At 41.2% G+C, this 26,959-nt stretch overlaps 1 protein-coding gene across 1 annotated transcript in view; it reads right to left on the bottom strand.

Annotated features, from left to right (window-relative positions):
* Nucleotides 1-26,959, bottom strand: part of PRKCG (protein kinase C gamma) — a 448,854-nt gene that overhangs the window by 127,543 nt on the left and 294,352 nt on the right. The window contains exons 4-5 of the mRNA XM_075276786.1: nt 8,486-8,597; nt 5,808-5,939 (exon numbers count right to left, since the gene is read on the bottom strand). Of these exons, the coding sequence (XP_075132887.1) occupies nt 5,808-5,939; nt 8,486-8,597 (244 nt within the window). The remainder of the gene's footprint in view (nt 1-5,807; nt 5,940-8,485; nt 8,598-26,959) is intronic.

Here is a 26,959-nt window from a genome sequence, read left to right as displayed (position 1 = left end):
CTGTGTTCACTTTCCATATGTTTCATCTTTAGGATATGGTTATGTTCAGCCTTGGGTAATATGGCTCATTCTGTGTCTGACAGTCACATTCTTACTATTCAGTACAGAAAAAGCATATGGAGTTAATTTTACACATTATATGCATATTGCTATTGGTCTAAAATCTAGTATTTACTGTAGAATTATCTATAATGATTACCAGTAGCTATGGTTACAATAGGATTCTCCATGAAGAATCATCCTCCCTTTAGCAGTGAAAGATTATCTTGCCTATTTATATGAGTATGAAGCACAGTAAAAGCACACAAGATAAAAAAAGAAAGGATCAAATATATCTCTTCTTTTATCTAGGCTAGAGTTGACCCAACACGATACTAGAACTGCCTTTTAATTGTACAGATTTTTCTGATAAACGTATGTTTTTGCTCTAATATTGTAATCACATATATTATCACTACGTTCGCAGCAGGGGCATAACTAGCAAAGTCTGCCCCCCCCCCCCCAGCAAAATTTTGACTTGGTTCCCCCACACACACGGCATAGAGTCCCCCCTTTCTTGGCCTCCACACAATATAACGTCCTATTAACACACACTATAATGTCCCAATGTGACCTCCAGACAGTATAATGTCTCACAGAGGCCCCTATACACAGTATAATGTCCAACAGCGGCCCATGCAGCCAGTTTAATGTTATATTAGCAATTAAGAAAAATGACTGAAAATAAAAAAGACAGGGAACAGGCTAAAGGAGACAGAAGATGAATCCTTTGTGCTACTGACACCATCCATGACTGCAACTACTAACAATAAGAATGTGGGTGACAACAGGCGCACTACTTGTGGTTTTGGTGGCAATGCCAGTAGTCGCAGGATTGTTGTGTTTCCTGGGAAATATGATGAAGGTTATCTCAGTCACAGGAGTGTGATGTGATCTTAAGTAAGGCTTCAGCGTGGGGGAGCTGATAGATTCCATTTAACATTCATGCCTTGTGTAATAACTCAACCTGCTGCTTTGTATCCAGCAGGGATCTCTAAAGCCTAGATAGCCACAATTCAATACAAAGCAAACAAGTGACCCACGTGTCAAACTAACTCTATTCAGTACTTTCTGACAGGTCACATATAAAGATTTTAACCCCTAAGGGACACCTCACGCGTTTCCTTGCTAGAGTAGCCCCCTAGCCGTTCATCAGCTCCCCCAGGGCTAAACAAATGCTGGAGAAGCGGGAACGCTATCAGTTTGCTGCTAGAAACAATGTAAACAGAAACTAATGTGCTTAATTAGTTTTAGATAGAATGAATGGGAATTTACACTTCTTGAGTTATATAATTATTCAAGTTTACAATGTAGCTGAAGTTAAGCATATCTCTGAACCTCAGGCAAGTTGGCCGCCCCATTGTCATGTACAAAAATGCAGTTTAAAAAAATTTAAAAAAGGGGAAACACAGTGGCTCAGTGATTAGCACTCCCACCAGGAGCAACATCTGCAAGGAGTTTGTATGTTCTCCCTGTGTTTGTGACTATTTTATCCCATTCTACAAAGACATACAGATAGAAAAAAAAAATCCCTATATGGGGCTCACAATCTACATTTAAAAAAAAAAAAATTAAAAACAAAAATTAAAAACATTATCAAAAATCTATCATTAGTTTTACTTAGTGAAAAAAATAGGTTGTTCATTCCCCTTAATGGGGCTCTATCAGCAAAATCCTGCAGATAGAGCCCCACATATGCGTGCATAGCCTTTAAAAAGGCTATTCAGGCACCGTAAATGTTAAATTAAACTACCCCCCCCATTTGAAAATAATAACTTAAAAAAGAATGTTCTCTACTTACGGAATGTGCACCCTGGGCGGGCATTCAGGGTGTGTCTTCATCTTCTTCCCCGCCTCTTCTTCATCTGACGTCTTCGGGTCCCGTCCTCCTCCGGCGCTTGCTCGCGGACACTGATAAAAAAAAAAATAGCCCGGGCGCATGCGCAGTAGCACGCGGCCTCTACTACGGCTATTGCGCATGCGCCCGGGCTATTTTTTTTTATCAGTGTCCGCGAGCAAGCGCCGGAGGAGGACGGGACCCGAAGACGTCAGAGGAAGAAGAGGCGTGGAAGAAGAAGTCGGCGCACCCTGAATGCCCGCCCAGGGTGCACGTTCCGTAAGTAGAGAACATTCTTTTTTAAGTTATTATTTTAAAACGGGGGGGGGGGGGGGGGTAGTTTAATTTAACATTTACGGTGCCTGAATAGCCTTTATAAAGGCTATGCATGCATATGTGGGGCTCTATCAGCATGATTTTGCTGATAGAGCTCCTTTAACCCCTTCCCGACATGCGCCGTAATAGTACGGCTCGTGTCGGGAGCCGGGCGGCCGTCATAGCCGCCGGGTGTCTACTGCTTTAAGCAGTAGACAACCGGCTCTAATGCCTCCAATTGGTCCCCGGACCGATCGGAGGCATTAACCCCTCTGGCGCTGCTGTCAAAGGCGCTGGAGGCGCCATTTTCCCGGCGGCGCGTGGGCGCCGCCATTTTGGCAGGGATCGCCGGCTCCTGGAGCATGCTCCAGGGCCGACCCCCTGTTGCCATGACAGCCGGGAGCCTTGTTAAAGGCTCCCAGCCGGTCTGCAAATTCTCTCTTTTGCAGGCTGGTGTATACAGCCTGCAAAAGAGATGATGATTTTTTGCAATGCATTGCAATGCATTAGCATTGTAATGCATTGCATTAGTGATCAGACCCCCTGGGGTTCAACACCCCTAGGGGGTCTAATAAATGCAAAAAAAAAATTAAAAAAAAGTAAAAAAAAATATAAAAAAATATAAAAAGTATTAAAAGTTCAAATCACCCCCCTTTCCCTAGAACAAATATAAAAGTAGTTAAAAACTGTGAAACATATACATGTTAGGTATCCCTGCGTCCGAAATTGGCCGCTCTACAAATCTATAAAAATATTTTTCCTGTTCGGTAAATGCCGTAGCAGGAAAAATAGTCAAAAGTGCCAAACCGCCGTTTTTTCACTGTTTTAATTCTGATAAAAATTTGAATAAAAAGTGATCAAAGCAATAACATTTCCCGAAAATGGTAGAACTAAAAAGTACACCTGGCCCCGCAAAAAAAGACGCCCTATGCATCCCTGTACACCTATGTATAAAAAAGTTACGGCCGTCGGAATATGGCGACTTTTAGAAAAAAAATTTTTAACACCGTTTTGGAATTTTTTTTAGGGGTCAAAATGTAAATAAAACCATATAAATTTGGTATCCCTGGAACCGTACCGAAACACAGAATATAGGGGACATGTCATTTTGGCTGCACAGTGAACACCGTAAAACCAAAGCCCGTAAGAAAGTCGCAGAAATGCATTTTTTCTTCAAATCCACCCCATTCTGAATTTTTTTCCTGCTTCCCAGTACATTATATAGAATAATTAATGGTGGCATCATGAAGAAAAAATTGTCCCGCAAAAATTAAGACCTCATATGACTCTGGGAGCGGAGAAATAAAAAAGTTATGGGGTTTAGAAGGAGGGGAGTCAAAAACGAAAAACGAAAATCAAAAAATGCCATCGGCGGGAAGGGGTTAAATAAAAGTTAGCAGCATGCCTGTAGGGCAAATATAGGTCCTCATATGTTACACACTGATCGTTAAATTATTTATAAATGATAATTTGCTGAATCCATTTTCTGACAGCAATTGTTTCCTTTTGCATTTTTTAATTTTATTTAAATGTATTATTATATGGCACAACAGATGGTTGCTGAACATTTCTGCATTCATAATGTGACACATATTTGTAATACACAGGTGTTATACAGTTCTAACATCTGTTTCCATACTTCCTTTTACTATGCTCATTACTATTAAAGTTTATATTGATTCATTTAATGTTTTATATTTACAGTGAAAAAGCAGGACAAATAACTTATACTAATAGTCTTCTGCATTCTTTTACATGTATTGAACTGTAAACATTATGTTGTATTCTATAGCAGTGGTTGGGCCTGCAGGGATTGTAACAGCTGGAGAGCCACAGGATGTACCCCACTGATATACTGTAGAACATAAAATATATTACTTAAACATTACAACAACAGGGCAGAGAAATAAAGACAGGCCTCACATTTCACTTTGGGCAAATAATGTTCATTTTTATAGGAGCAAGAACTTCAAAAGTAACTCAACATTACAAAAATGGCACCCACTGCAGTTCAAGAACGAGATCAAACAAATGTAATTTGCAACTTTTTATATCATTTCCAAAAAAGAAACTCTTTTTGAGGAAGCACAGCAGAAAAAAATAATGCATTTTACAGTGACAGAAAAGTGATTGAGAGTTTATTAATCTCATCCAGACATTGTAAAAATTTACTTATACTAGAGTCATTACGGAAATTTTCTGCTAGCAGGCCAGTAATGCAGATCCCACCACCACCACTCTATTACACGCCACGTTACGTGGCCACGTAAGCTCAGGCCCACACCGGTGTGTGTCTGTTTCCTGGTGTGCTAGCAGAAGTACCGTAAGTACTTCTGCAGTTTGAGATGTTCAGCATCGCCATGCTCCTGCCAGAGTGCTATTTGTATGCCAGGTCCGGAACTAAATGCCTACAATCAGAGTTTGCAGGCATGAGCTCCGGCAAGAGTTACAGCAGAGATGCCATCCGGAGATGTCCTCCCCCATCCCCCCCCCCCCCCTTCAAGTTACAATTAGTCCCGGGGCCGGTCACCATCGGCCCCATACCTTTAAAGTTGCAGGCCGGCTCCTGCGCAGCGAGCTCGCAGGAGCTGACCTGTTCCGATGACAGCCGGGAGCGTAATGAAGGCTCCCAAGTCTGTCATCGCTATATTACTATGGCGGCTGGTCTATGACCATCTGTAATAGTAATGTATAGAATCTCCCATAGATAGCAATACACTTGTATTGCCGTCTATGGGACTTGCAATCAAATGATTGCAGGTTCAAGTCCCCTGGGGGGGGCCAACAAAATAGTGAAAAAAAAAAAAAGTTTAAAAAAAATATAATAAAAAAATAAAATAAATAAAAGTTGTAAATCACTCCTTTCCCTAGAATACATATAAGGGCGGGTTCACAGCAATCAATCTCTGTTATGCAAGTTTCCGTTTTCTGTCAGCAGAAGACAGAAACTGACATTCAGTCTCCGCCGGTAAGCGCCCATGAGTGTCTTCTGCTCTCTGCGACAAAACAGTTTTGTTTTTTTTATCGGACACAAAGTCCTGCATGTCCAACTTTGTGTCCGGTTTAAAAAAAATGGTTTAGCTGCGGAGAGCAGAAGACCCTCAACGGCGGACACTTTTCAAACCCATGAATGAGTTTATAACTGCCTGCCAGTTTCCATCTCCTGCCCAGTTTCTCGGGCAGAAAACGGAAACCTGCATAACTGAGATCGGGCGCTGGTGTGAACCTGCCCTCAAAGTAGAAAATTACTGTGAAACATATACAAATTAGGTATCCCTGTGTTTGAAAGTGCCCGGTCTACTGAATATAGGGTATCTGCAGATATGCTATATTCAGCCAGGCTGAGTTCCAAGTGGGGGGAAAAAACAGTCCTCAAGCTCAGGGAAGGGGCAGACAGACAACCAAAACACCCCCTCCCCTTCCCCAGCACCGAACATCTACTGCACCCAAAAATTCCAGCCATTTTAATTTTTGAAATTTTCCAGTAGCTGCTGCATTCCCCCCCCCCTTCCCCCGGCTTATACTCGAGTCAAGTTTTCCCAGTTTTTTTGTGGTAAAATTAGGGGTCTTGGCTTATATTTGGGTCAGCTTATACTCAAGTATATACAGTACATACCTGTTACTTGAAATTCTTCGTCATTAATTGCTTCTACCCTGATGCGCATCCGTCCTCGGCGTTCAGTGTGATCCACACCACAAAGGCTAGGCACGCTCTGAACACAACGTTTGTGTACATTCATCTCACAGCCTGCAGGAAGATGATATATTGTAAGTGTCTTTCCAGCATATAAACATCAATGTTATTTTAGTAAAAAGTGATACAATTGTCCAATATGCTTTGTGAATCAATGCCTAAGAATTTTTAAGATTTAGTTTTCGTAATTCTGATATAGTCATGTACACAGAAGCTGCACCACGGAATTAATGATGCGCTATACATACATAACAATAATATACCTACTGTAACTGATCAATGAATGACAAGGATAGGTTTTCAATGCACAATGAAGAAGCAGACGTGTGATAATTAACATGTACTGGTCATTGTCATATTTAGTGCAAGGTATACAAAGCAAGAACCTGTATGTAGGAATTCTACAGTGTTACTGACTAGAGATGAGCGAGTAGTATTCGATCGAGTAGATATTTGATCGAATACTACGGTATTCGAAATACTCATACTCGATCGAGTACCACTCGCTGTTCGAATGTAAAAGTTCGATGCAGAACCAGCATTGATTGGCCGAATGCTATACAGTCGGCCAATCAACGCTGGTTCTTCTCCTACCTTTAGAAGTCATCTCCGTGCAGCTTCCCCGCGGCGTCTTCCGGCTCTTCATTCACTCTGCCAGGCATCAGGCCTGGGCAGAGCCGACTGCGCATGTCCGCTTGTGTGCTCATTTTTAGCTGTGTGCGACGTTTTACTGGCGCTGGGTTCACACCTGCGTTTGGGGTCTCCGTTCTATGGTTTCCGTCTTCTGCATGCCAGAAGACGGAAACCATAGACCGGGTCCGGCCGTGCGCGGCGGTGAGCGTTTTAGGCTCTCCGCCGCGTAACCGGATTTTTTTTATCCGGACACAGAGTACTGCATGTCCGACTCTGTGTCCGGATTATAAAACCCGGTTTCGCGGCGGAGAGCCTAAAACGCTCACCGCCACGCACGGCCGGACATCTCTCTCACCCATTCAAATTAATGGGTGAGAGAGACTCCTGCAGGTTTCCGTATCCTGCCTGTGTTTTAGGCAGGAAACGGAAACCTAAGTACGGAGTGCCGGGCCGCAGATGTGAACGAGCCCTGAGGTGTATTTTCAAGTGCCTAATTTACTAAAGAGCTGTAAGATACATAGAAAACCTTGTGCAAATTCATCTCAACTAAGTTGGGATTTTACTGTTCAAATATTTTATTTTATTTTTTACACTGCCCATGTCCTTGAGTGCAGTTTATGATTTTTGTGCCTTTATAATCTTACCCACACAGTGTAAAAACTTTTTAGGGCCGAGACCCCACATAGTGAACTGCAGCAAAAAAGTGCTGCAGGAAAAACTGCTGCAGAAACGCATTGCATTTTTTCACACAGCGCTTTTCACAAAAAGTCCACAGTTCCCCTCTGCAGACTTTATGCTTCAATAATACCTATGCAAACCAGTTAGTGTGTCCATAGGATTAATGGTCATGCTGAGCTTTCCAAAAACACAATGATTTTGGAAATTGCAGCATTTCTGCTGTGGATATTTTTCTACAATGTGTGGATGGGATCCAAGAATTCCATCCGTTTTGCAAGGGCTGTAAACTGCCGCAGCCAAATGGCGTGTTTATGCCATGTGAGGCCTCGGCCTAAAATGGCAGAATTAGAGGAAAATTGGCACAAAAACCGCTCTCCCAATTGTATTATATATTTAGCAAGTTTTTTCTGCTGATATTTGCTATCTATTAAAGAGTTTTCTGAGCCAATATCAAATTTTCATTCTGATGACCTATCCACAGGACAGTCTGTATTGCCCACCAGAGTGTGCTAACCACAGGCCATGAATGAAAGGCATGGCACCATACATTTAATGAATAGGAGTTGTGGAAGCACAGCCGCAAATCGGACTGGAATTGGACCTGTTCCATAATTTGTGGCTGTCTGCCTGCACACGGGAGTGTGTAGTTCATGCTCATGGGCCCATAGAATGAATGGATCAGTGTGCTTTCTGGGAAAAACCCAGATAGCACACTGACCTCTCATACAATTGTGTACAATGGGCTTAAGTCTTGAGTATGTGCTTTGTTGGTGTCTAAACACCCCAAACCTACACAGATCATTTGTTCTAGCAGAATCTGGTTGCCGGAAGCTGCACTTCATCTGAACTTAGCATCAGAATCTGTCTCAACAACCGATCTTTGTAGGGTCTGGGCATCGGACCCCAACAGATCATATACTGATCACCTGGTAGCTTATTTGCAATTCCAGCTGTATTTTCAACTGGTTATATCTCTGGATACAATACAGATAGAAGTGTATAACTGTTTGAAGTGCCCCCTCGGTCTCAGCCTTATACAATAGCCCCTCCCTCCTTACTTGTGAAAGCAGTGCACATATTTCAGCTTTCCATATACAAATAAGGCAAATAATAAGGAATTGCAAGATTTCACAACAAAGAGCAAAATATATTAATAAAGTATATTACAAAATGTATTAATGACAAAGGCTGCCAGAAAATGAAAAGTTAAAGTTGTCTGAAAGTTTGGTTATTATTTAAGGCTATAAAGGCGCAATACTAATGCACAACTATTAATAAACAGTACTTACATGCACATTTCATTCCCTGGTGAACCAATCCATAAAGCAGAGAACCGCAGTGATCACAGAATGTCGGGCTGCTGTAGCTGTGAACCTTGAACTTGTGACGACTACGAGGATCCTGCAAGTGAGACAGATGAGTATAAAATCATATTACCAGAAGTCACATTGGATAGTTTCAGTGAAAAAGATGTAATCATTTTCAGGTCAATAGTTAACCCAGAGGCAATGTCACCTTATCCCCAAGAGGAAAGTCATAGCATCATAGCATTAAATCTAGCACAAGAATGCCACTGGGTAATTCTGCACAGCTTTACACATTCACACTTCTACTTGAATGTTACAGCATAACATATGGAGGTGTCAATATGTTATTAGGCGAAAGTCAAGTTAACCTATAGATTGCCTTTTTTTTTTTTTTACCATGAAGACCTAATAGGACTAGCATAGTTATTATACTTCTGTTATTAATTTTGGGCTCATCTATGCATGTCATTAGGATATCACATCATTAGTAAGTGCACAAGCAAGTGCTAGAGTTCAAACCCCTTAGGTTTGTAAAAGAAAAAAAAGTTAATAAAAAGGCTTAAATAATTTCATTCCTTAGAAAATCAGAATATCTAATTGAGATATGTTAGAAAATAACTTATGTGTGGTCATCAATAAGTTAAAAGTCAGCTTGGGTTGAAAATGCCATACAGTCCCTGACAAACGTCCTGTCGCTTATCCATGTTGTGGAATCAAAAGCTTATAACCTGACTTTAAATTCATCTATTGGTTTAAGAAATGACTCATATAAAAGCTGAAACCCTCCCAAATGTGTTTTTTATTAAGAAAATACACTGGCTTCAATGGCGAAATATTGATCATTTAATGAACACAGAAAGGTCAGATTTTGGCAAGACAAAAGTTTTGTCGCCTTGTCATGTGATGCCCCCAATCCTAGCGTACAGCCTCGCCGATGCTCACGAATTGATCGGTTAATTAGTGGGTGTGTATAAGAAGAACTCCAGCACCCCAAACCTTCACTTGAACTGCAACTTCACCTGTGACAACATGCCAAAACTCAACCCTGCGACCAAAGCCTTGATTCTCAAGAAGCTGAAGACCAGATCCACTGCAGAGGTGGCGGGCACCTTTAATGTGTCTCAGCGTCAAGTACAAAGAATTAAAAAAAAAATTTGAACAGACTGGAGAAGTTTTTGACAAGCCCAGGTCCGGCAGACCCCGCAAGACAACAGCTCAGGAGGAACGTTTGTTGGTTAGAAAATCAAAACCAGCCTCTCTTCCACTGCAGCAGAGCTCCAACAGGCCTGGTCACCGAATGTCCCTGTGTCAATTAGAACAGTTTGTAGAATTCTGCCTCGAAATGTCCTCCATGATCGATTAGTGCCCAGAAGCCATCACTAAACAAAAAGCAATTAAAGCTCCACAGCCTACTAAATGGATGGACGCTGGAAAAGTGGCAGAAGGTGGATTTCTCAGATGAATCTTCAGTTGAATTACACCACAGCCATCACAAATACTGCAGGAGATCTACTGGAGCCTGTATGGATCCAAGATTCCACCACCAAACTTAACTGTTTTCTGGGTGTAAGATCATGGTCTTGAGTTACATTCAGTATGGGGGTATGCGAAACATTTGCAAGTTGGAAGGCAATATCAATAGCCTAAAATATCAATAAGTATTAGCTTCCTCTTACATTCCCAATCATAAAAGGGGTCAAATTTTGCTGCAGGATGGTGCTCCATCTCATACATCAATCTCTACATTAAAGTTCCTCAAGGCAAAGAAGATGAAGGTGCTCCAGAACTGGCCAGCCCAGTCACCAGACATGAACATCATTGAGCATGTATGGAGTAGGATGAAAGAAGAAGCTTGGCAGACAACTCTGGGAGGCATGTAAGACTGCATTCTGTGCTATTACTGATGACTTCATCAATAAATTGTATGAATCATTGTTGAAACGCATGGATGCCGTCCTTCAAGTTCATGGAAGTCACACAAAATATTAAATATGGCTCTAATAGCACCACAACTTCATTCACCAATGTTAGGAAACATATCTTTGTGTTTGAACTGAATTATTGGTTTGATTTTCACATTACTTTATGTGGGCGACAAAACTTTTGTCTTGCCAAAATCTGGCCTTTCTGTGTTCATTAAATGATCAATATTTCAGCAGTGAAGCCAATTAATTTTCTTAATAAAAAAAACACATTTGGGAGGGTTTCAGCTTTTATATGAGTCATCTCTTAAACCAATAGATGAATTTAAAGTTAGTTTATAAGCTTTTCATTTCACAACATGGAAAAGAGACAGAACTTTTGTCAGGGACTGTAGTATTAAACAGTGCCCTAAATGTAGAGAATCTAGTTATCAATAGCCAGTCCTAGCTCTTCCATACACTTTAGGAAATTGGTTTCTTTCTATAGTTCTCTATTAATCCAACATTCTCTTAATACAGCAACATCCTTATCTGTGTGTACAGTCACAATGTCACAAGGGCACTGTCTCATTAGAGGATAAAATAATAATGTAATAATTATCCCATATCCTTCATAACTTCAGAATCAGTAGTGACTAAGTCAGTGTACAATAAATAACATGTATTATTATACGTTAATTCACTCATTTTACCAACAGTCTGCCGACCCCTGTAGGAATAAAAGATTGTGTACAGTAACTACAACAGTATGGATTCTGCATTATTGACTACATATATAGAAAATGAGAATTGTCCCAGAGAAGAGACCGACCCTTCTGGGAGAAGAGAGCAAGAAAAAAACGAGTACTGCAAGTTTGATTCCACCAAACCTCAGGCAAATGTTTATTAGCTTCTGTTATGCAAATGAACTCAATGTAGTCATAGGGGAGGTCCTTCAGTTAGTCTTGTTGTGACCACTCTTGGTCATGACCATGTGAAGTGTGATTAACATAAATCTGATGTCCATGAGGGACATGTCAATCACACCCCACAGAATGGGACATTACTTTACTTTTCTGTAAAAGAAAGCTTAGTGTGGAGCAGCATCGGGAATGTGGGAACATAAGGGTAAGTTCACACGGAGATTTTTGGTTAGGATTTGGAGCCCGTATCCGCCTCAAAATCCTGACCAAAAATATGGCTCCCATTAAAGCCGCACAGGAGTTTTTTCTGGGAAGCGAGATGCTCATTCTTCAGGCCGTTTCACCTCGCGATTCAGCCTGAAGACACCCTCCTCCGGACTAGGCCCATTTATTGGGCCTAATCCGGAGCGGAGTGTGCGGCTGCATGCCAGTGCAGTGCACTGGCTTTCAGTCGCAGCTACCTGGTTTTTGGACTGGAACCTGATGCGGCTTACCCTTAGGGAGTTTTTTGGCACTGATTTTGACTCTGAATCCGCTTCAAAATCAGCCTTCAAAAAAAAGTCTCCCAATAGAACTCTATTGGGAGGCTTTTTTTGTGTGCACTGACCCTAATGCTATCAATGCTGTCTTATGTTTAGGGTGATAGAATGTGCAGAATGACATTATTCCTGGAATTTCTCCATTTTCTGCATGGATGCCTATCCTATACTTGGCAATACTGGGGTAAATGTGCTTGTTAATAATTTCCAGGAATCACAATCCACTAGCTACTTCAATAATTTTTCCTTTCCTCGCCAGTAAACCAAGAGAAATCATAGTCTAAAACTCCAGTAAATTCAATGCAAGCTAAATCCTAACAGCAATGTCACTGACACTGCAAACTTTCTGAATCCTAATCGCTTTTCTGATTTTTTTTTAATTGCTTGTGTGCATTGAAAGTAGGGATTTTTAACTGCAGACGAGTCTAGTGCATAGACTACAGTTACCCTGTAATAATGGCTTCTTTGTCTTTAGATATGTATTGTCAGACTATAATGTATCGTGAGTAAAGAGTAATCCACTAATGATCTCTTACGATTTGACATTTAACCATGGCCTGCTAGAACATCCAGTTATATTTTATTACATTAATTTTCTCTTGCACATTAAAATAATTTGTCAGTGTTGTTTCCCTTCTAATATTTTATGCAGTTTATGGCCTTTTCAATGATTCTAGTCCTGCCCTTATCACTGAACCATTTGCCAGTCACATTGCCTTTTTAGTTTGCTGACTAGAAGTAAACATCTGGCCTTTCCTCTGGGTCACTGATCTAGGAATAGTTTGGTCTGGGCCAGAACAGTGATTTCAGATGCTGGGAGGCTGCAGATGGCTCTGTCAACCTCTCAGTCACACATGGTGCTAGAGGACATGTAAAGGAATTACACTGGAATTATTTATAAATCTGATCAAGGTTTTAAGGAGATGCAGGCAAAGATAACATGCATCTTAAATAAAAACATTGACCGTGACATTGGTGACAGTGACATTGGTGTGCTTAATCCACAGTATAAGTTGAATTAGTACACTGTATTTCAAAACTTAGAAAATATTCAGTAAAAAAATCATATTTTTTAAAAAATAGAAGGATTCTTACAAGGTTTTTTGGTTCACTAACCAATCAAAAGCCCTTAATGTCATAGCCCTGTCCTTTGCTGCAATGAAAAACGAAAACCTTTTATGCTTACCTAAGGGTACATTTGATGAACCTCATCAGAATCATCTCTGTTGCTTCCAAAACCAGAGAAGTAAACATCAGCCCAATCCTACCTCTGACGGCATAGGTTAGTCAGGGCTGCCAGCCTATGCGTTTAGGCTCACAGCTAGTATATATATAATATTAATAGCAGGAGTACCTGGCTTCGCACGGGTATATTTCATTTTTTGTTTGTGTAGTCGCCCCATAAGAATTGTCCAGTTTGGCACTGCTGTATTTTGAATATCATTTGTGTATATGTCCACAAGCATCTCATTTTGGATATCAATGAAAACCTGTGATCAGTTGTTATGGAGACCTGGAGTAAAGCTGTGTGTATGTGACCTTGTGTAACAGTGTCATCCACAGCGCCCTGCCCCTATAAAGCTGACATAAATCAGTGAAGAAAAATGGCTGGGTTGCTATAGAAACCTGGAGTAAAACTCTAATATGTGGTACTCTGTACAGAGCCGTGTATCTAATCCTCCAGCATGTGGTACTGTGTGCTGAGGCACGTATCTAATCCTCTGGCGTGTGGTACTGTGTGCAGTGGCACATAGCTAACCATTCGGTGTGTGGTACTGTGTGCAGAGGCACGTATTTAATCCTCCAGCTTGTGGTACTGTGTACAGACATGCGTATTTAATCCTTTGGTGTGTGGTACTTTGTGCTGACTTGTATATCTAATCCTCCAACATGTAGTACTGTATGTAGACACACATATCTAACCCCTTAGCGTGTGACACTGTGTGCTGACTTGTGTATCTAATCCTCCAGCATGTGGTATTGTGTGCAGACACGCGTATCTAATACTCCAGTGTGTGGTACTGTGTGAAGACATGCGTATCTAATCCTTTGACGTATGGTACTGTGTGCAGACGCATGTATCTAACCCTCATGTGGTAATGTGCACAGACGTGCATATCTAATCCTTCGGCATGTGTAACTGTGTATAGGCACACGTATGTAATCCTCTGGCATGTGGTAATGTGTGCTAACATGTATATTTAATCATCTGGCATGTGGTACTGTGTGTAGACACGTGTATCTAACCCTCCCCATGTGGTATTGTTTGCAGTAGCGCGTATCTAATCCTCCATTGTGTGGTATTGTGTAAAGACATGCGTATCTAATACTCCGGCATGCAAAACTGTGCACAGACATGCGTATCTAATCCTGCGGCATGTGGAGCTGTGTGCAGATGTGTGTATCTAATCCTACAGCATGTGGTATTGTGTAAATATGTGCGTATCTAATCCTACGGCATGTGTATAGATGCACGTATCTCATCTTCTGGTGTGTGGAACTGTGTGAAGACACACGTATCTAATCCTCTGGTGTATGGTACTATGAGTTGAGGTGCATATCTAATCCTCCAGCGTGTGGAACTGTGAGCATACTCACGTATCTAATCCTCTGGCATGTGGAATTGTGTGTAGATATGTGCATCTACACAGCGTGTGTAACTGTGTGCATTGGCGAGTATGCAATCCTCTGGCATGTGGTACTGTGTGCAGTGGCACGTATCTAATCTTGCGGCGTGTGGAACTATGTGCAGACATGCGTATCTAATCCTACAGCATGTGGTATTGTTTGCAGTGGCGCGTATCTAATCCTCTGGCCTGTGGTATTGTTTGCAGTGGCGCATATCTAATCCTCCGGCGTGTGGTATTATGTGCAGTGGCACGTATCTAATCCTCTAGCATGTGACATTGTGTGAAGATGTGCGTATCTGATCCTCCGGCTTGTGGTACTGTGTGCAGATGGGCATATCTAATCCTCCGGCTGGCATGTGGTACTGTGGGAAGACGCGCGTATCTAATCCTATGGCGTGTGATACTATGTGCTGACTTGTGTATCTAATCCTTTGGCATGTGGAACTGTGTGCAGACGCATGTATCTAATCCTCTGGTACGTGGAACTGTGTGCAGACGCACGTATCTAATCTTTTGGCGTGTGGTACTTTGTGCAGGCGCACGCATCTAATCCTCCAGTGTGATCTGTGTGCAGATGTACGCATCTAATCCTTTGCCATGTGATTCTGTGTGCTGACCTGTGTATCTAATCTTCCAGCATGTGGAACTTTGTGAAGATGCATGTATCTAATCCTCTGGCATGTGGAACTGTGTGCAGACGTGCATATCTAATCTTTAGCCATGTGGTACTTTTTGCAGATGCGCGTATCTAATCCTCTGGCATATGATATGGTATGCTGACCTGTGTATCTAATCCTCTGGCACGTGATACTGTGTGCTGACCTGTGTATGTAATCCTCCGGCATGTGGTATTGTGTGTAGACGCACGTATCTAATCCTGCGGTGTGTGCAACTGTGGGCAGACTGCATATCTAATCCTCTGGCGTGTGGTATTGTGTTAAGATGTGTGTATCTAATCCTTCGGCATGTGGATCTGTGTGCAGACGTGCATATCTAATCCTCTGGCGTGTGGTACTGTGTGAAGACATGCGTATCTAATCCTCTGGCGTGTGATACTTTGTGATAACCTGTGTATCTAATCCTCTGGCATGTGGTACTTTGTGAAGATGCGTGTATCTAATCCTCTAGCATGTGGAAGTGTGTGCAGACGTGCGTATCTAAGAAAGACAGAAAGAGAAAGAAGAGAGAAAGAAAGAAGAGAGGAGCATGTGGTACTTTGTGCAGACGCACATATCTAATCCAGTGGCATGTAGAACTGTGTAGATGCACATATCTAATCCTTCTGCGTGTGTAACTGCGTGTATCCAATCCTCGGGTGAGTGATAATGTGTGCAGTGGTGCATATCTAATTCTGTGGAATGTGGAACTGTGTGCAGACGTGCGTATCTAATCCTCTGGTGTGTGGTATTGGGTTAAGTCGTTCGTATCTAATCTCCAGCTTGTGGTACTGTGTGCAGACATATGGATCTAATCCTCTGGCGTGTGGTACTGTGTGAAGATGCTTGTATCTAATCCTCTGGCGTGTGATACTGTGTGCTGACCTGCGTATCTAATCCTCTGGTGTGTGGTACTTTGTGCAGACGCGCGTATCTAATCCTTTAGCATGTGAAACTGTGTGCAGACACTTGTATCTAATCCTCTGGCGTGTGATACTGTGTACTGACCTGTGTATCTAATCCTCTAGCCTGTGGAACTGTGTACGTATCTAATCCTTCGGCGTGTGGTACTTTTTGCAGATGCGCGTATCTAATCCTCTGGTATGTGGTACTTTGTGAAGATGTGCATATCTAATCCTCTGGCATGTGATACTGTGTGCAGATGCGCGTATCTAATCCTCTGGCATGGGGTACTGTGTGCAGACGCACGTATCTAGTCTTTAGCCATGTGGTACTTTGTGCAGACATGCATATCTAATCCTCTGGCATGTGATACTGTGTGCTGACCTGTGTATCTAATCCTCCGGCGTGTGGTATTGTGTGTAGACGCGTGTATCTAATCCGGCGGACCTTTGTATCTAATCCTTCAGCTTGTGGTACTTTGTGCAGACGTGCGTATCTAATCCTCTGGCGTGTGGAACTGTGTGCAGACGCATGTATCTAATCCTCTGGCATGTGGAACTGTGTGCAGACACGCGTATCTAATCCTTTGGCTTGTGGAACTGTGTGCAGACGAGCATATTTAATCCTCTGGCGTGTGGAACTGTGTGCAGACTCGCGTATCTAATCCTCTGGCATATGATACTGGGAGCTTACCTGTGTATCTAATCCTCTGATGTGTGTATCTCAGCTTGGATATCAGTGTTGGATTGTAGATGTGTAGTGATCGTGTGTATTGCAGTTGGAATATGAGTGAAAGACTTGCAGGTTTGTATTGGCTAATGGGGGGTCAGGGTGTTGGGAAAGCTGTATCTCCAGAACGGTACGTCCGAGTGAGTTGGGTTCTCATCTTAAACCTTCCTGGACCCCTGAAGTATCTGTGTGCCAAATTTGGTGAAGATCGGTCCAGTCGTTTGGTCACGCATAGAGAACAAACAAACAGACAGACAGACAGACAAGAATTCATTTTTATAATAGAGATTATTATTATTATTTGTATATCGTGAAGATGGTGCTGGCTCAGGAGACACACAGTTGACATTCTTCTGTAATCCTTCCCGACATCCACTATAATAATACAGTGGATATAGGGTGTTTAAATATGGTGGCCGCTCAGGAACTGTTGCTGTTTTAGCATTCCGTTTGTCCATGGACAGATGTGAATATATCGTGATTAGACAGCCGAATTCGCAGTGGCTCAAATTGGCCGTTATATTGGGCACTGACAAGACATATATCTCGAAATAAGTAATAATAAATTGTATTACTATTCTGGGCAGTAAAAACATGGAGTATATCCCCTGGTCTGAAATGTGGTCACTTTTTTCCATTAGTACTTTAGGGATTCTGCAAAGGCGACATAGCACAAAAAAACTATTCTAGCAGATACTGTATATCCCTACACATATGCCACAACTGTGTCCGATTAACAAAATTAATAAATAGACTCAATTATATTAAACATAATTTATTCATTGATTATTAAACTGACAAATTCATCAATTAAAAAAATAAATATACGAAGGTACAGTACAAAGAACTTTCTAATCTTTTTACTCCTAGGCCAGTGACAGTGACAAGGGGACACCCTCTACATCTGAAAGAGAGAAAGTTTCACCAGCAACATAGAAGGGGATTCTTCACAGTATGAACAGCGAGGCAATGGAAGTCTCTGCCCCAGGAAGCGGTGATGGTGGATTCATTAAACAAGTTAAAAGAGGGCCTGGATGCCTTTCTTGAACAGAAAAATATCATGGATTATGGGTTCTAGATTTTAGTAACTCGTAGATCCAGCTTTTTATACTGACTGCCAGATTGGAGTTGGGAAGGAATTTTTTTCCCCCTGAAATGTGGCAATTGTCAAAAGCCTCATGCAGTTCCTCTGGATCAATACTGTAGAGGACTGTAGGTTATAGGTTGGACTTGATGGACTCATGTCTTCATCCAACATCAGTTATAACTGTAGTGCCTTGTGTGAAGCATTAGAAGTGTAAAGGGAGTATTTAACACTTGGAGAAGAACCTCTGACACTGTTGGTTGAGTTAGCATAGCCAAGAATCCTTTAATCTATAACTGAGAATGCTGATGCACTAGAGCATCGGACCTAAGATTATGGTTTGAATAGTATTTACCAAACATAATTCTACCTATATCTACAGATATTGGATTTCCTCATTTCATTCTTCGTCAATCTTGGTTTTAGCAGACTGTTTTTGACTCTGTTAATAAGGCTCAATCTCTGTAGAATTGTAGAATTCTTGACTCTACACTTCCTCATATTGAATCTGAATGTATGAAGTAGTAGAAAGGGTAATTTGGTTCTCAGTTGGGTTAAGCGGCTGGTCCTCATAGTTGGAAGGACCAATTTGTTAATATTTTCCAATTTACATATTTTATAATATGAAGTTAATTTCTCTCTCTTTCTTCTCTTTCTTTTTATATGCTGCAAGTTTCAAACATGTTGAGTCTATGTGTGGCCACTGATGTCAACTATGGAAAATTTCAGAGGAGGAGGGGAGAACCCAAAAGATAATACCTATAGTACCGATAGTACAGGCTGATAAGCAAACACAATTGACTATAAAATGGTCCCATTCATTATCCTAGTGATACATCAATATGGCATAATATCAACATGGCATAATATCAACATGGCATAATATCAATATGGCATAATAGGATTTTCCACAACTCAGTTCAATTATGTTTGGACAGAAAAGATGGGTCTATATCTCATGAGATGGGAGCGTTAAAATCTCCACTCATACAATAACTTTTCCTGAGACTTGTGCTCTATGTTTCTTTAAGAGCATTGAAATTGAGCATAAAAATAAAAAAATTAAAAAACTGCGACTGGTTGGGTGCATATAAATTCACCACAATAAACATTTAACCATTTATCCACTTTAGAACTGTGCCAATTTCCTTGGTTCATGGGGATTTTCAGTTTTTTGCAGTTTTGAGAGCTATAACATATTTTCAGTCATTTCAATAATCAATAATGTTTGCATTTTTTATGATGAATAGGGTATTATTTTATTTAGTTTTTATTTTTCCATGTTTTTTTCTTTATTTTACTAACTGAGAGAATGCAAGGGAAATTGTAAACCACAGAGTTTATTTCTGCTGTGTTTTTGCAACAGTCTAAAATGCTGTTTCCACAACATGGGGACTTAGCCTAAGGGTCAGTTCACACGTCCACGCCCGCGTCACGCGTCCACGCCCGCGCGGGTTTTGACACCGAGAGAGACGCGTCGAGCCGCGTCTCTCTCTTGTCAAAACCCGCCTGCCGCGACCATCGCGGTCGCGGCTTTCCCCTCCGCTGTCGGCTCAAATGAGCCGCTGTTACGAGCGCTCCCATTGAAGTGATTGGGAAGTGTTCGGCAGTCTGCCGTAACGCCGGCGTGTACGGCTGTGATACACGCCCGGCGTTACTCCGTGTGAATGCCCCCTGAGTCTATGTAGACTGCTAGCTTTTTTTTCCTGCTAGCAGATTTTTCTGCTAGCAGAGAAAAAGAAGCGACATGACCTTTCTTCAGGCGTTTTCCGCCTGAAGAAAGCAATAGAATTGAATGGGAAGCGTTTTTTACCACACAGTTTTTTACAAAAACCACGACACGTTTTTTGTGGCCCGTTCTCTTATAGGATGGGAAAACCGCCTGGAAGCGTTTTTTTTTTTGTTTTTTTTTTACAAAAAAACGCTTCACAAAAAGTGTGCCAAGGTAAAAAAAAACACTTCCTAATTAGGAAGCGTTCTTTTCCAGTGCCAAAATAAGCCACACATTATTTACGTGTGAACTAAGCATAAGTCCCCACATTGCGGAAATGGGGCAGAAAAAAAACACTGTATTTTACAGCACCAGCAAAGAGATTGTGACTTTGGTTAATATCATCTACACATTACGGAGCAATGTGTTTTTTTTCTGCAGTGTTTTTTTTAAGCTGCAGTTTGCTATGGGGGGCTTTAACCGAAAGTAGATTTTCCCTAGTAGTTTTTTTTGTTGGTTGTTACATAGTTGAGACTCATTGTTGTTTCTCTGAAGGAAGGACTAAAACCTGTGATGGGAGTAGTGACATTTTTTTTTTCACTTTTTATTTTGCTGATTTTCTTTGTACCTGGGGCTGATATAGTAGTCCCAGTTATAGGAGTAATGCAGCTCGCTATCATTTTGCTGCAAAGCTGATCTGGGTCTTCCAGGTCCCAGGAGCTCATACAATTTCCAAGCCTCAGCAGAAAAGTATGGCGGCTCCCATAGCCATATACACAGTGTGTGGGATGACAAAAACCCAACAGGTGGAATGGAAGCTGTTAAAGCATAAACTTTCAAACAACTTTTGATTCTCTAGCATAATTTGTGGCATTAACAATTTTTTTCTCCTTTTTGAGAAAACCTGCAATTTTTTAAAATTATTTTCCTTGCTTCTCTATTAAGAATTGTATACTTCTTCTCACTGTGTACAGTGTACTGGCTTGGTGTGTAATGTGTAAAATGGAAGATTGAGATTGGTGAGGGTCACTTCAAACAGTTATGTCTCGGGCACTAAGAAATGTATAAACTTGTTTCTTCTCTACGGTTTCAGTCGTGTCTGCATTATTGGCATGATCAGTTAAAACACAGTCAGGATTTGGATCAGCTGCAGCTGCTTATAAATATAGCAATCGTGACTGTGTTTTCTACTGATGATATCCCTGCAAATAATACAGCTGTGCAACAACCCATTGTAGAACGCAGTGAAACAGCTTCACAAATGGAGGTACACTTCTTTATCACTATGAGTTGGAGTTGAGTTGGCAGGTGGTACACCCAGAGGGCAGTCTGTACTCTTTTTGCTAAGTTTGACTATACTGAGCTATCTGCCACATTTTCTCTCATACAAAAAAATCCCAAAATGTCTTTATAAGAACCATCTCTGGGATAAAGGTCTAACATTTTGAGCAGTCTGTCCAGTGGCACAGGCAGGGTTGTTGCTCTGACGACCACATTACACTTTTCCTCAGATATCAGGGAGCCTTCACACGGAGTATACGCTCCGCTCATTCTGAATGTAAAACTCGTTCAGAATGAGCGTGTAAAAACCAGCTCCCATGGATTTAAATGCGTGCTGGCTAGAGATGAACAAGTAGTATTTGATTGTTTGATTGAGTAGGTATTCAATCGAATACTACAGTATTCGAAATATTCGTACTCGATCGAGTACCACTCGCTATTCGAATGGAAAAATTCGATGCAGAACCAGCGTTGATTGGCCGAATGCTTTGACTGTAAGCGGCCATTTTCTTGTAGCGCGGGCATGCACAGTCGTCTCTACCCAGGCCCGATGCCTAGCAGAGTGAATTCATTGCCGGATGACGACGCGGGGACGCTGCGCGGAGAAGACTTCTCGGACAATCCAGCCTCACTTGTGGACTTGGTAAGTTCAGTTTGATCGAATGATGTCTACACCTGAAATGAGCATTTTTCCCCCATATAGTATAATAGGATTCGATATTTGATTTGAGTAGTCGAATATTGAGGGGCTACTCGAAATGAATATCGAATATCGAGTATTTAACTACTCGCTCATCTCTAGTGCTGGCATATGAGCGCTACGCATTGAAATCAATGGGAGGCTTTTTTCCCTATTGCTTTAAATGTGATACGAGTGTAGTTTTACGAGTTTTACGTTCAGAATGAGCGGAGCGTATACTCCGTGTGAAGGCTCCCTCAGACTGTCTCTCTCGTCTCTACATTTTTCTCAGCATAAACAAGGGTGAATTTATTTGTCCTGTTTGTTTCAAGCACAGCCTAGAGTTGCTGGATAGTCTCTAGGACAGTGAGGGACCTAACTTATGTTCTGTGCTCTTACTCTCTGCTTTCTTACTCTCCAAAGGCTAGGAGAAGACTTTAGGTCTTCAAAGAGAATACATACAATACACAATATACATGGAGATTTGAAGGTAAATCTAAGAACAAATGTCTTCTTTCAAGTGACATCAAAATCACATTTCTATAATGCAGACTTTGTGGTGATGATGGTTGCTGCACCACATCCAGTAGAGTAGATATCCACTATATAGAGATTGATGTGAGCTCACTAGTGGACTTAGACACATCATTCAGCATATATAACAAGCCCAAATGAACTTCATGTTAATTTTTACAGATTTTGCTGAGAAGCATAATGTTAAATATTGGGGTGTGTGGTCCATGTTTTTCTTTTTTTTTTTTTCCTCTCTGAAATGATTCCTAAGATATACTCTTAACTGTAATGTTCCTTTCTCAGACTATTCTAGTCTTTTTTGTACTTCTCATCATATGTGACATATTTTTGACTTTCTCATAGATACACTGCTCTCTAAGGCTTTTATACTCTGGTAACAATGCCATAATTAAATCCACCAATGACATATGAAGATCTATGATTGTTACGTGTTTGCATTTCAGGTTATGTGTGCATTTTATTTGTTACATTTTGGAACAGTGGGTTTTTCAGCTACTCGACCATGGAGGAGGTTGAAAGGAGACTATGTTGCTAGTTCACTATTATTTCAGAGGAGAGTTGCTTATGTATTTGAATTCACTCTGAGTCCTTCCACAGAGTGCATCGACTTGCCTGTAATGTCTGGGGCCTTACCTCTAGCACTTGGAGTTCTTGACAGTTTCCCCATAACTCCACTTAACCTTAATCTATGTTGTTCCTCTTCCTTGGCTTGTCTGCTGTACTTTTTCAAATGTATCTTCTGTAAAACCTGATGTCTACTGTTTTCTATTACCCTTATAGTAATTTCTATACTTTTGAAATAATTAAATAAAAAGTTTACCAAAAAGGGAGATAGGCTTCCGATGGCACAAGGAGGATAATGAATCTCATGGCCGAAATAGAATCCTCATGAATGCCTTCTCTGCTCCTCATCCTAAATGCAGAGAATGCATTCGACAGGATACATTGGGGTTTCACTTTCACCACACTGGCCAAGTTTGGATATGCAGACATTATGAATGGAATTTGCGCCCTGTACATTGTACTATTGGCTAAGGTCATAGCTAACAACCAGCTTTCAGAAGCTTTTTACATACTTAATGGTCCCCTCTCACCACTATCATTTACTTTAGGAACTGCTGGCTGAATCTATTAGGGAGCGTTCACACTACCGTCGGTGTCCGACATGTAGTGTCCGCTCCTAGTGTCCACTCAAAATCTGTCACGGACACTAGGAGCGGACACTAGATGTGTCCGTGACACCTGTCATTCACTTGAATGGGCATCGGGTGCGTTCTTTTGCACTCCGTGCCCGTCCTTCCCTGTCCGCAAGAGAAGATGTCCGACTTCTCAAACTGACAGAGGAACCCTGCATGCAGGGTTACCCAGCTTTTGGACCGAAACCTGAACTTAGCCTAAATCCTAGGTGTGTATTATGGTCCAGTGCGTCTTATAGCCTATTATAGCCTATTATATATGCAAGTTCACAAACACTGAAAGGATTCTCATGAACTCAAGTTTCTAGACTAAAACTTAAAGGTCCATAGTAAAGCCAACCAACAACAGTAAAATACTTCTTATACCCACAGATATATAAAGAACATACTTTTGTTTAAAGGTGTACAGGTTCTTTTCTTCATTGTTTCTGACTTTAATTTACATTTACAGGCAAATCCTTTGTGTAAATCCTTTATAGCTCACAGATTACTGTAAATTCATATGACAATTCCTTCATTGTCACAGACTAGTTCCTTTTTTACATACAAATGGATAATCTCCACTTATAGTGACCTAAATATTCCCCCTTCATGACTTATCATGATGGCAAGGTAGGCAGCTGCAATGGTGCCCCTGGTGGGAGATCCCTCTTATAACTCTTTTAACATCTAGCAGTTTTAGTACCCTAAATCTTTCCTCCCTGTTCTATTTACTGAGATTGATGATATTTAGTCGGGCAGACCATCTACACTGTCAGGAGATCATTAGCCTTTTAATGTCAACAGACAATAGAAGTTTGCCAGTATGTAGTCATATGAGGGAGAGTGTGGAGAATGTAACTGCATGGGTTAAACTGTCCTGCAATTTACCTGGACTAGTGGAAGCTGTAGGCAGAGCCAGTAGCATCAACAGCAATTTTCTAGTCTCACATAAATCTTTTTTATAGACTGAAGCCAAAGCAACGTTCATTGATCGCTGCTGGTCTGGGTTTAGTGGATGGCTATCTATGTAATATATACCTTAACAAGTCATATGAAAAGGGGTTGTTTTAAGACACTAGCTCAGTCTTCCTGATTCTATGGATCTAAATTTCCATCAAATTTGTAGTTGTTACCCAATATTTCACTTACTGTGCCCCAGAATTGCTGAAGGAGGTAATGGTATTTCCTCTATGAAAATTTAGTCTACTGCCAAAATAATATATGTCTTATATATTATATATCCTCATTCAGAAGTGAATGGAGTACTGGTCGTGGATGTGTGCCAGCACATTATTTGCATGGGGTATTTGTAAGGTGCAAGAAGAGTAAGAATCTGGTAAGAGCTATATTTGGATTATGAGCGAAGTAGAACAGAACATACTTGAAAGGGGTACAATAACAAACAAGATAACAAGAGTAGTGAGACACCTGGCCTTTGCAAAGGTAGTCTCCCCTTCTCTCACATAATGTTTGTTCTGCTGCTTCTGTGGCATTCTCGTCTTCATGGTTGCTGCCATCCTTCTGCCAGACAACAATCTACCATTGTCTTCACACTCAGACCTCTCTTCCTTATAAGACTTTCTGGATGCCAAAGTTTGATCTCCAGATCGGCCACTGTGAACCAAAGTTTGGGCCATAACATATCCATTGTATCTGACTGGTGGTTTGCTTAAAGTGCTAGTAGTGTCACAAGGAGCAGGTGCTTTCAAGCAGCTTCCTTGCATCCTTTGGAGAAGCTTCCAAGAACTCTCCTCTCTGGAGATGCCAACTTCTGTGTTAGTATCTGCTAGACCTTCCATCATCCCTGCATCTTACCAGTGCAGGTGCTGGTCCAAGCCTCATTCCAGAGAGCATCTCTCAAAGGTGAATTGTTGTAGCGTGTACCAATGCACCTTCTTGGCAGCTCCAGACCTCTTCTCTGGCCTCACTTCAAAAATAGGCATACAGAGTTTAACCTGATTGATGACAATAAAACCATAATATACCGAGCAATCTAAATGTGAAATTGCTTCATTTAAAAGCGATCAGAGAAATATAGGAGATTCACAGCAGCAGCGATTGTATCCGAACCCCTTGGGGAACAATAGTATTGGAAGAAGACCGATGGATAGGAAGAACACTGCGCTACTCCACTGAAGTTAACATCCCACGCTGTTGAACAACACTTACCTTTACTGAGAGGCTCCTGCTCCTGACTCCTGTACGGGTATATTGTGTATTTCAGTTATACACTTGAAAAAGGGGTAATCCCCGAAACGCTGTGTATAGCGTCGTGTGTTTTAAGGAAACGAAATAAAGTGCGTGTGATGTTAACTTCAGTGGAGTAGCGCAGTGTTCTTCCTAACCTGATTGATGATCACATAAGGGATCTTCTCCCACTTCCACAGCAGTTCCCCAAATTGCCATGTGTATAAGTGGATGTAAAATTAGGGTATCTCTTATTTATCTTCAAGAATCTAGATCAATTCTTAGTCACTACATCTCTAACTTTTAATTATGGATTTGGACAGCAGGCTCAAAATGTGCACTGTGCATCCAGATGGGGAGAGAGGTCTGTAAGTGAGTTTAGGTTAAAGAGGTTGTCCAAGATGACCACTGAGGCCAATCAGTGGCCTCAGCAGACTTCAGGAAGAGACCTGTGATGTCACAGGTAGTGACATCAGATGCCCTTCACCAAGACCGCTGATTGGCCTCAGTGGTCACATGTGGGTGGGACTTCAGCCACACGTAAACACTGGACCAAGAAGACCGGACCACGCTGGGAAGCACCAGAGCACTATGGATAGGCGAGTATGAAATTTTTTTCATTGCCCCCCACTGATTTAAAAAATAAACAGGTTATCTATTTTTGACTGGACGACCCCTTTAAGTTTACACTGTGTAAGAATCAGAAAGATTAGTAATCTGCCCAGTTTAACAATACCAGGCTGTAGAAATCAGAATATACTTTTATTCACCATATGATAAATTATCTCCAGCCTTATTGGAAAAAGAACGTTCTCTACTTCAGCTAAACAAAGTTACATAGGTCGATTGTCTATCAAATATCCAGCAAATTAAACCTCATCCTCCTCTATTTGTTCAAGGGGAAAGCGAAGCAAAATCCTTTCTGCCTCCCACAAGAACAAAAAAATCCCTATTTGACTCTGCAAGGTCAGTTGAATCAGTTTTCTGAATGCGATTATCTCTATACCACATTTTTAATCAAATTTTTAACTCTCAATATCATATGTCATAAGACAAGTCCTTTTTCAATTCTGTGCTCTAAAAAGTATCCTTTTATTTCTTATTTCCATTATTTCCCTACAGACAAAACATAGGAAGTGTTACAGTAATAGTAAAAGCACAAAACGGAGACATAAAGCTTCCCTCTGCTCCACTGTTGTTATAGTCACAATAGATACTAAGTCACCTTTTGGTTTTTAATGAGAGACATGTAATGCAGTGTTCTCTCTGCATAGTGGGAGGTGGAGGCTTTGAAATATTATTACAAATCACCATCCAAGTGAAACAGCTCATCCAATTTAATCTGCTTAACTGTAAAATGGTCTGTTATACCTCGCCATGGGCTGCTCTGTGGGTCACTTTTTCAACCAACATCATAAGTACAAACATTAAGGATGATTCTATAAATTCATGGTTTATGAGAGCACAGTAGTTCACATACAGTATAAGCAGCAGCCAGCACTGCTGCCATCATTCCATCAT

Source organism: Leptodactylus fuscus, chromosome 6 (genome assembly GCF_031893055.1).
Source record: "Leptodactylus fuscus isolate aLepFus1 chromosome 6, aLepFus1.hap2, whole genome shotgun sequence".
Lineage (NCBI taxonomy): Eukaryota > Metazoa > Chordata > Amphibia > Anura > Leptodactylidae > Leptodactylus > Leptodactylus fuscus.
The sequence above is the reverse complement of the archived record's forward strand: the minus strand, read 5'-3'. Positions and strand labels throughout refer to the sequence as shown.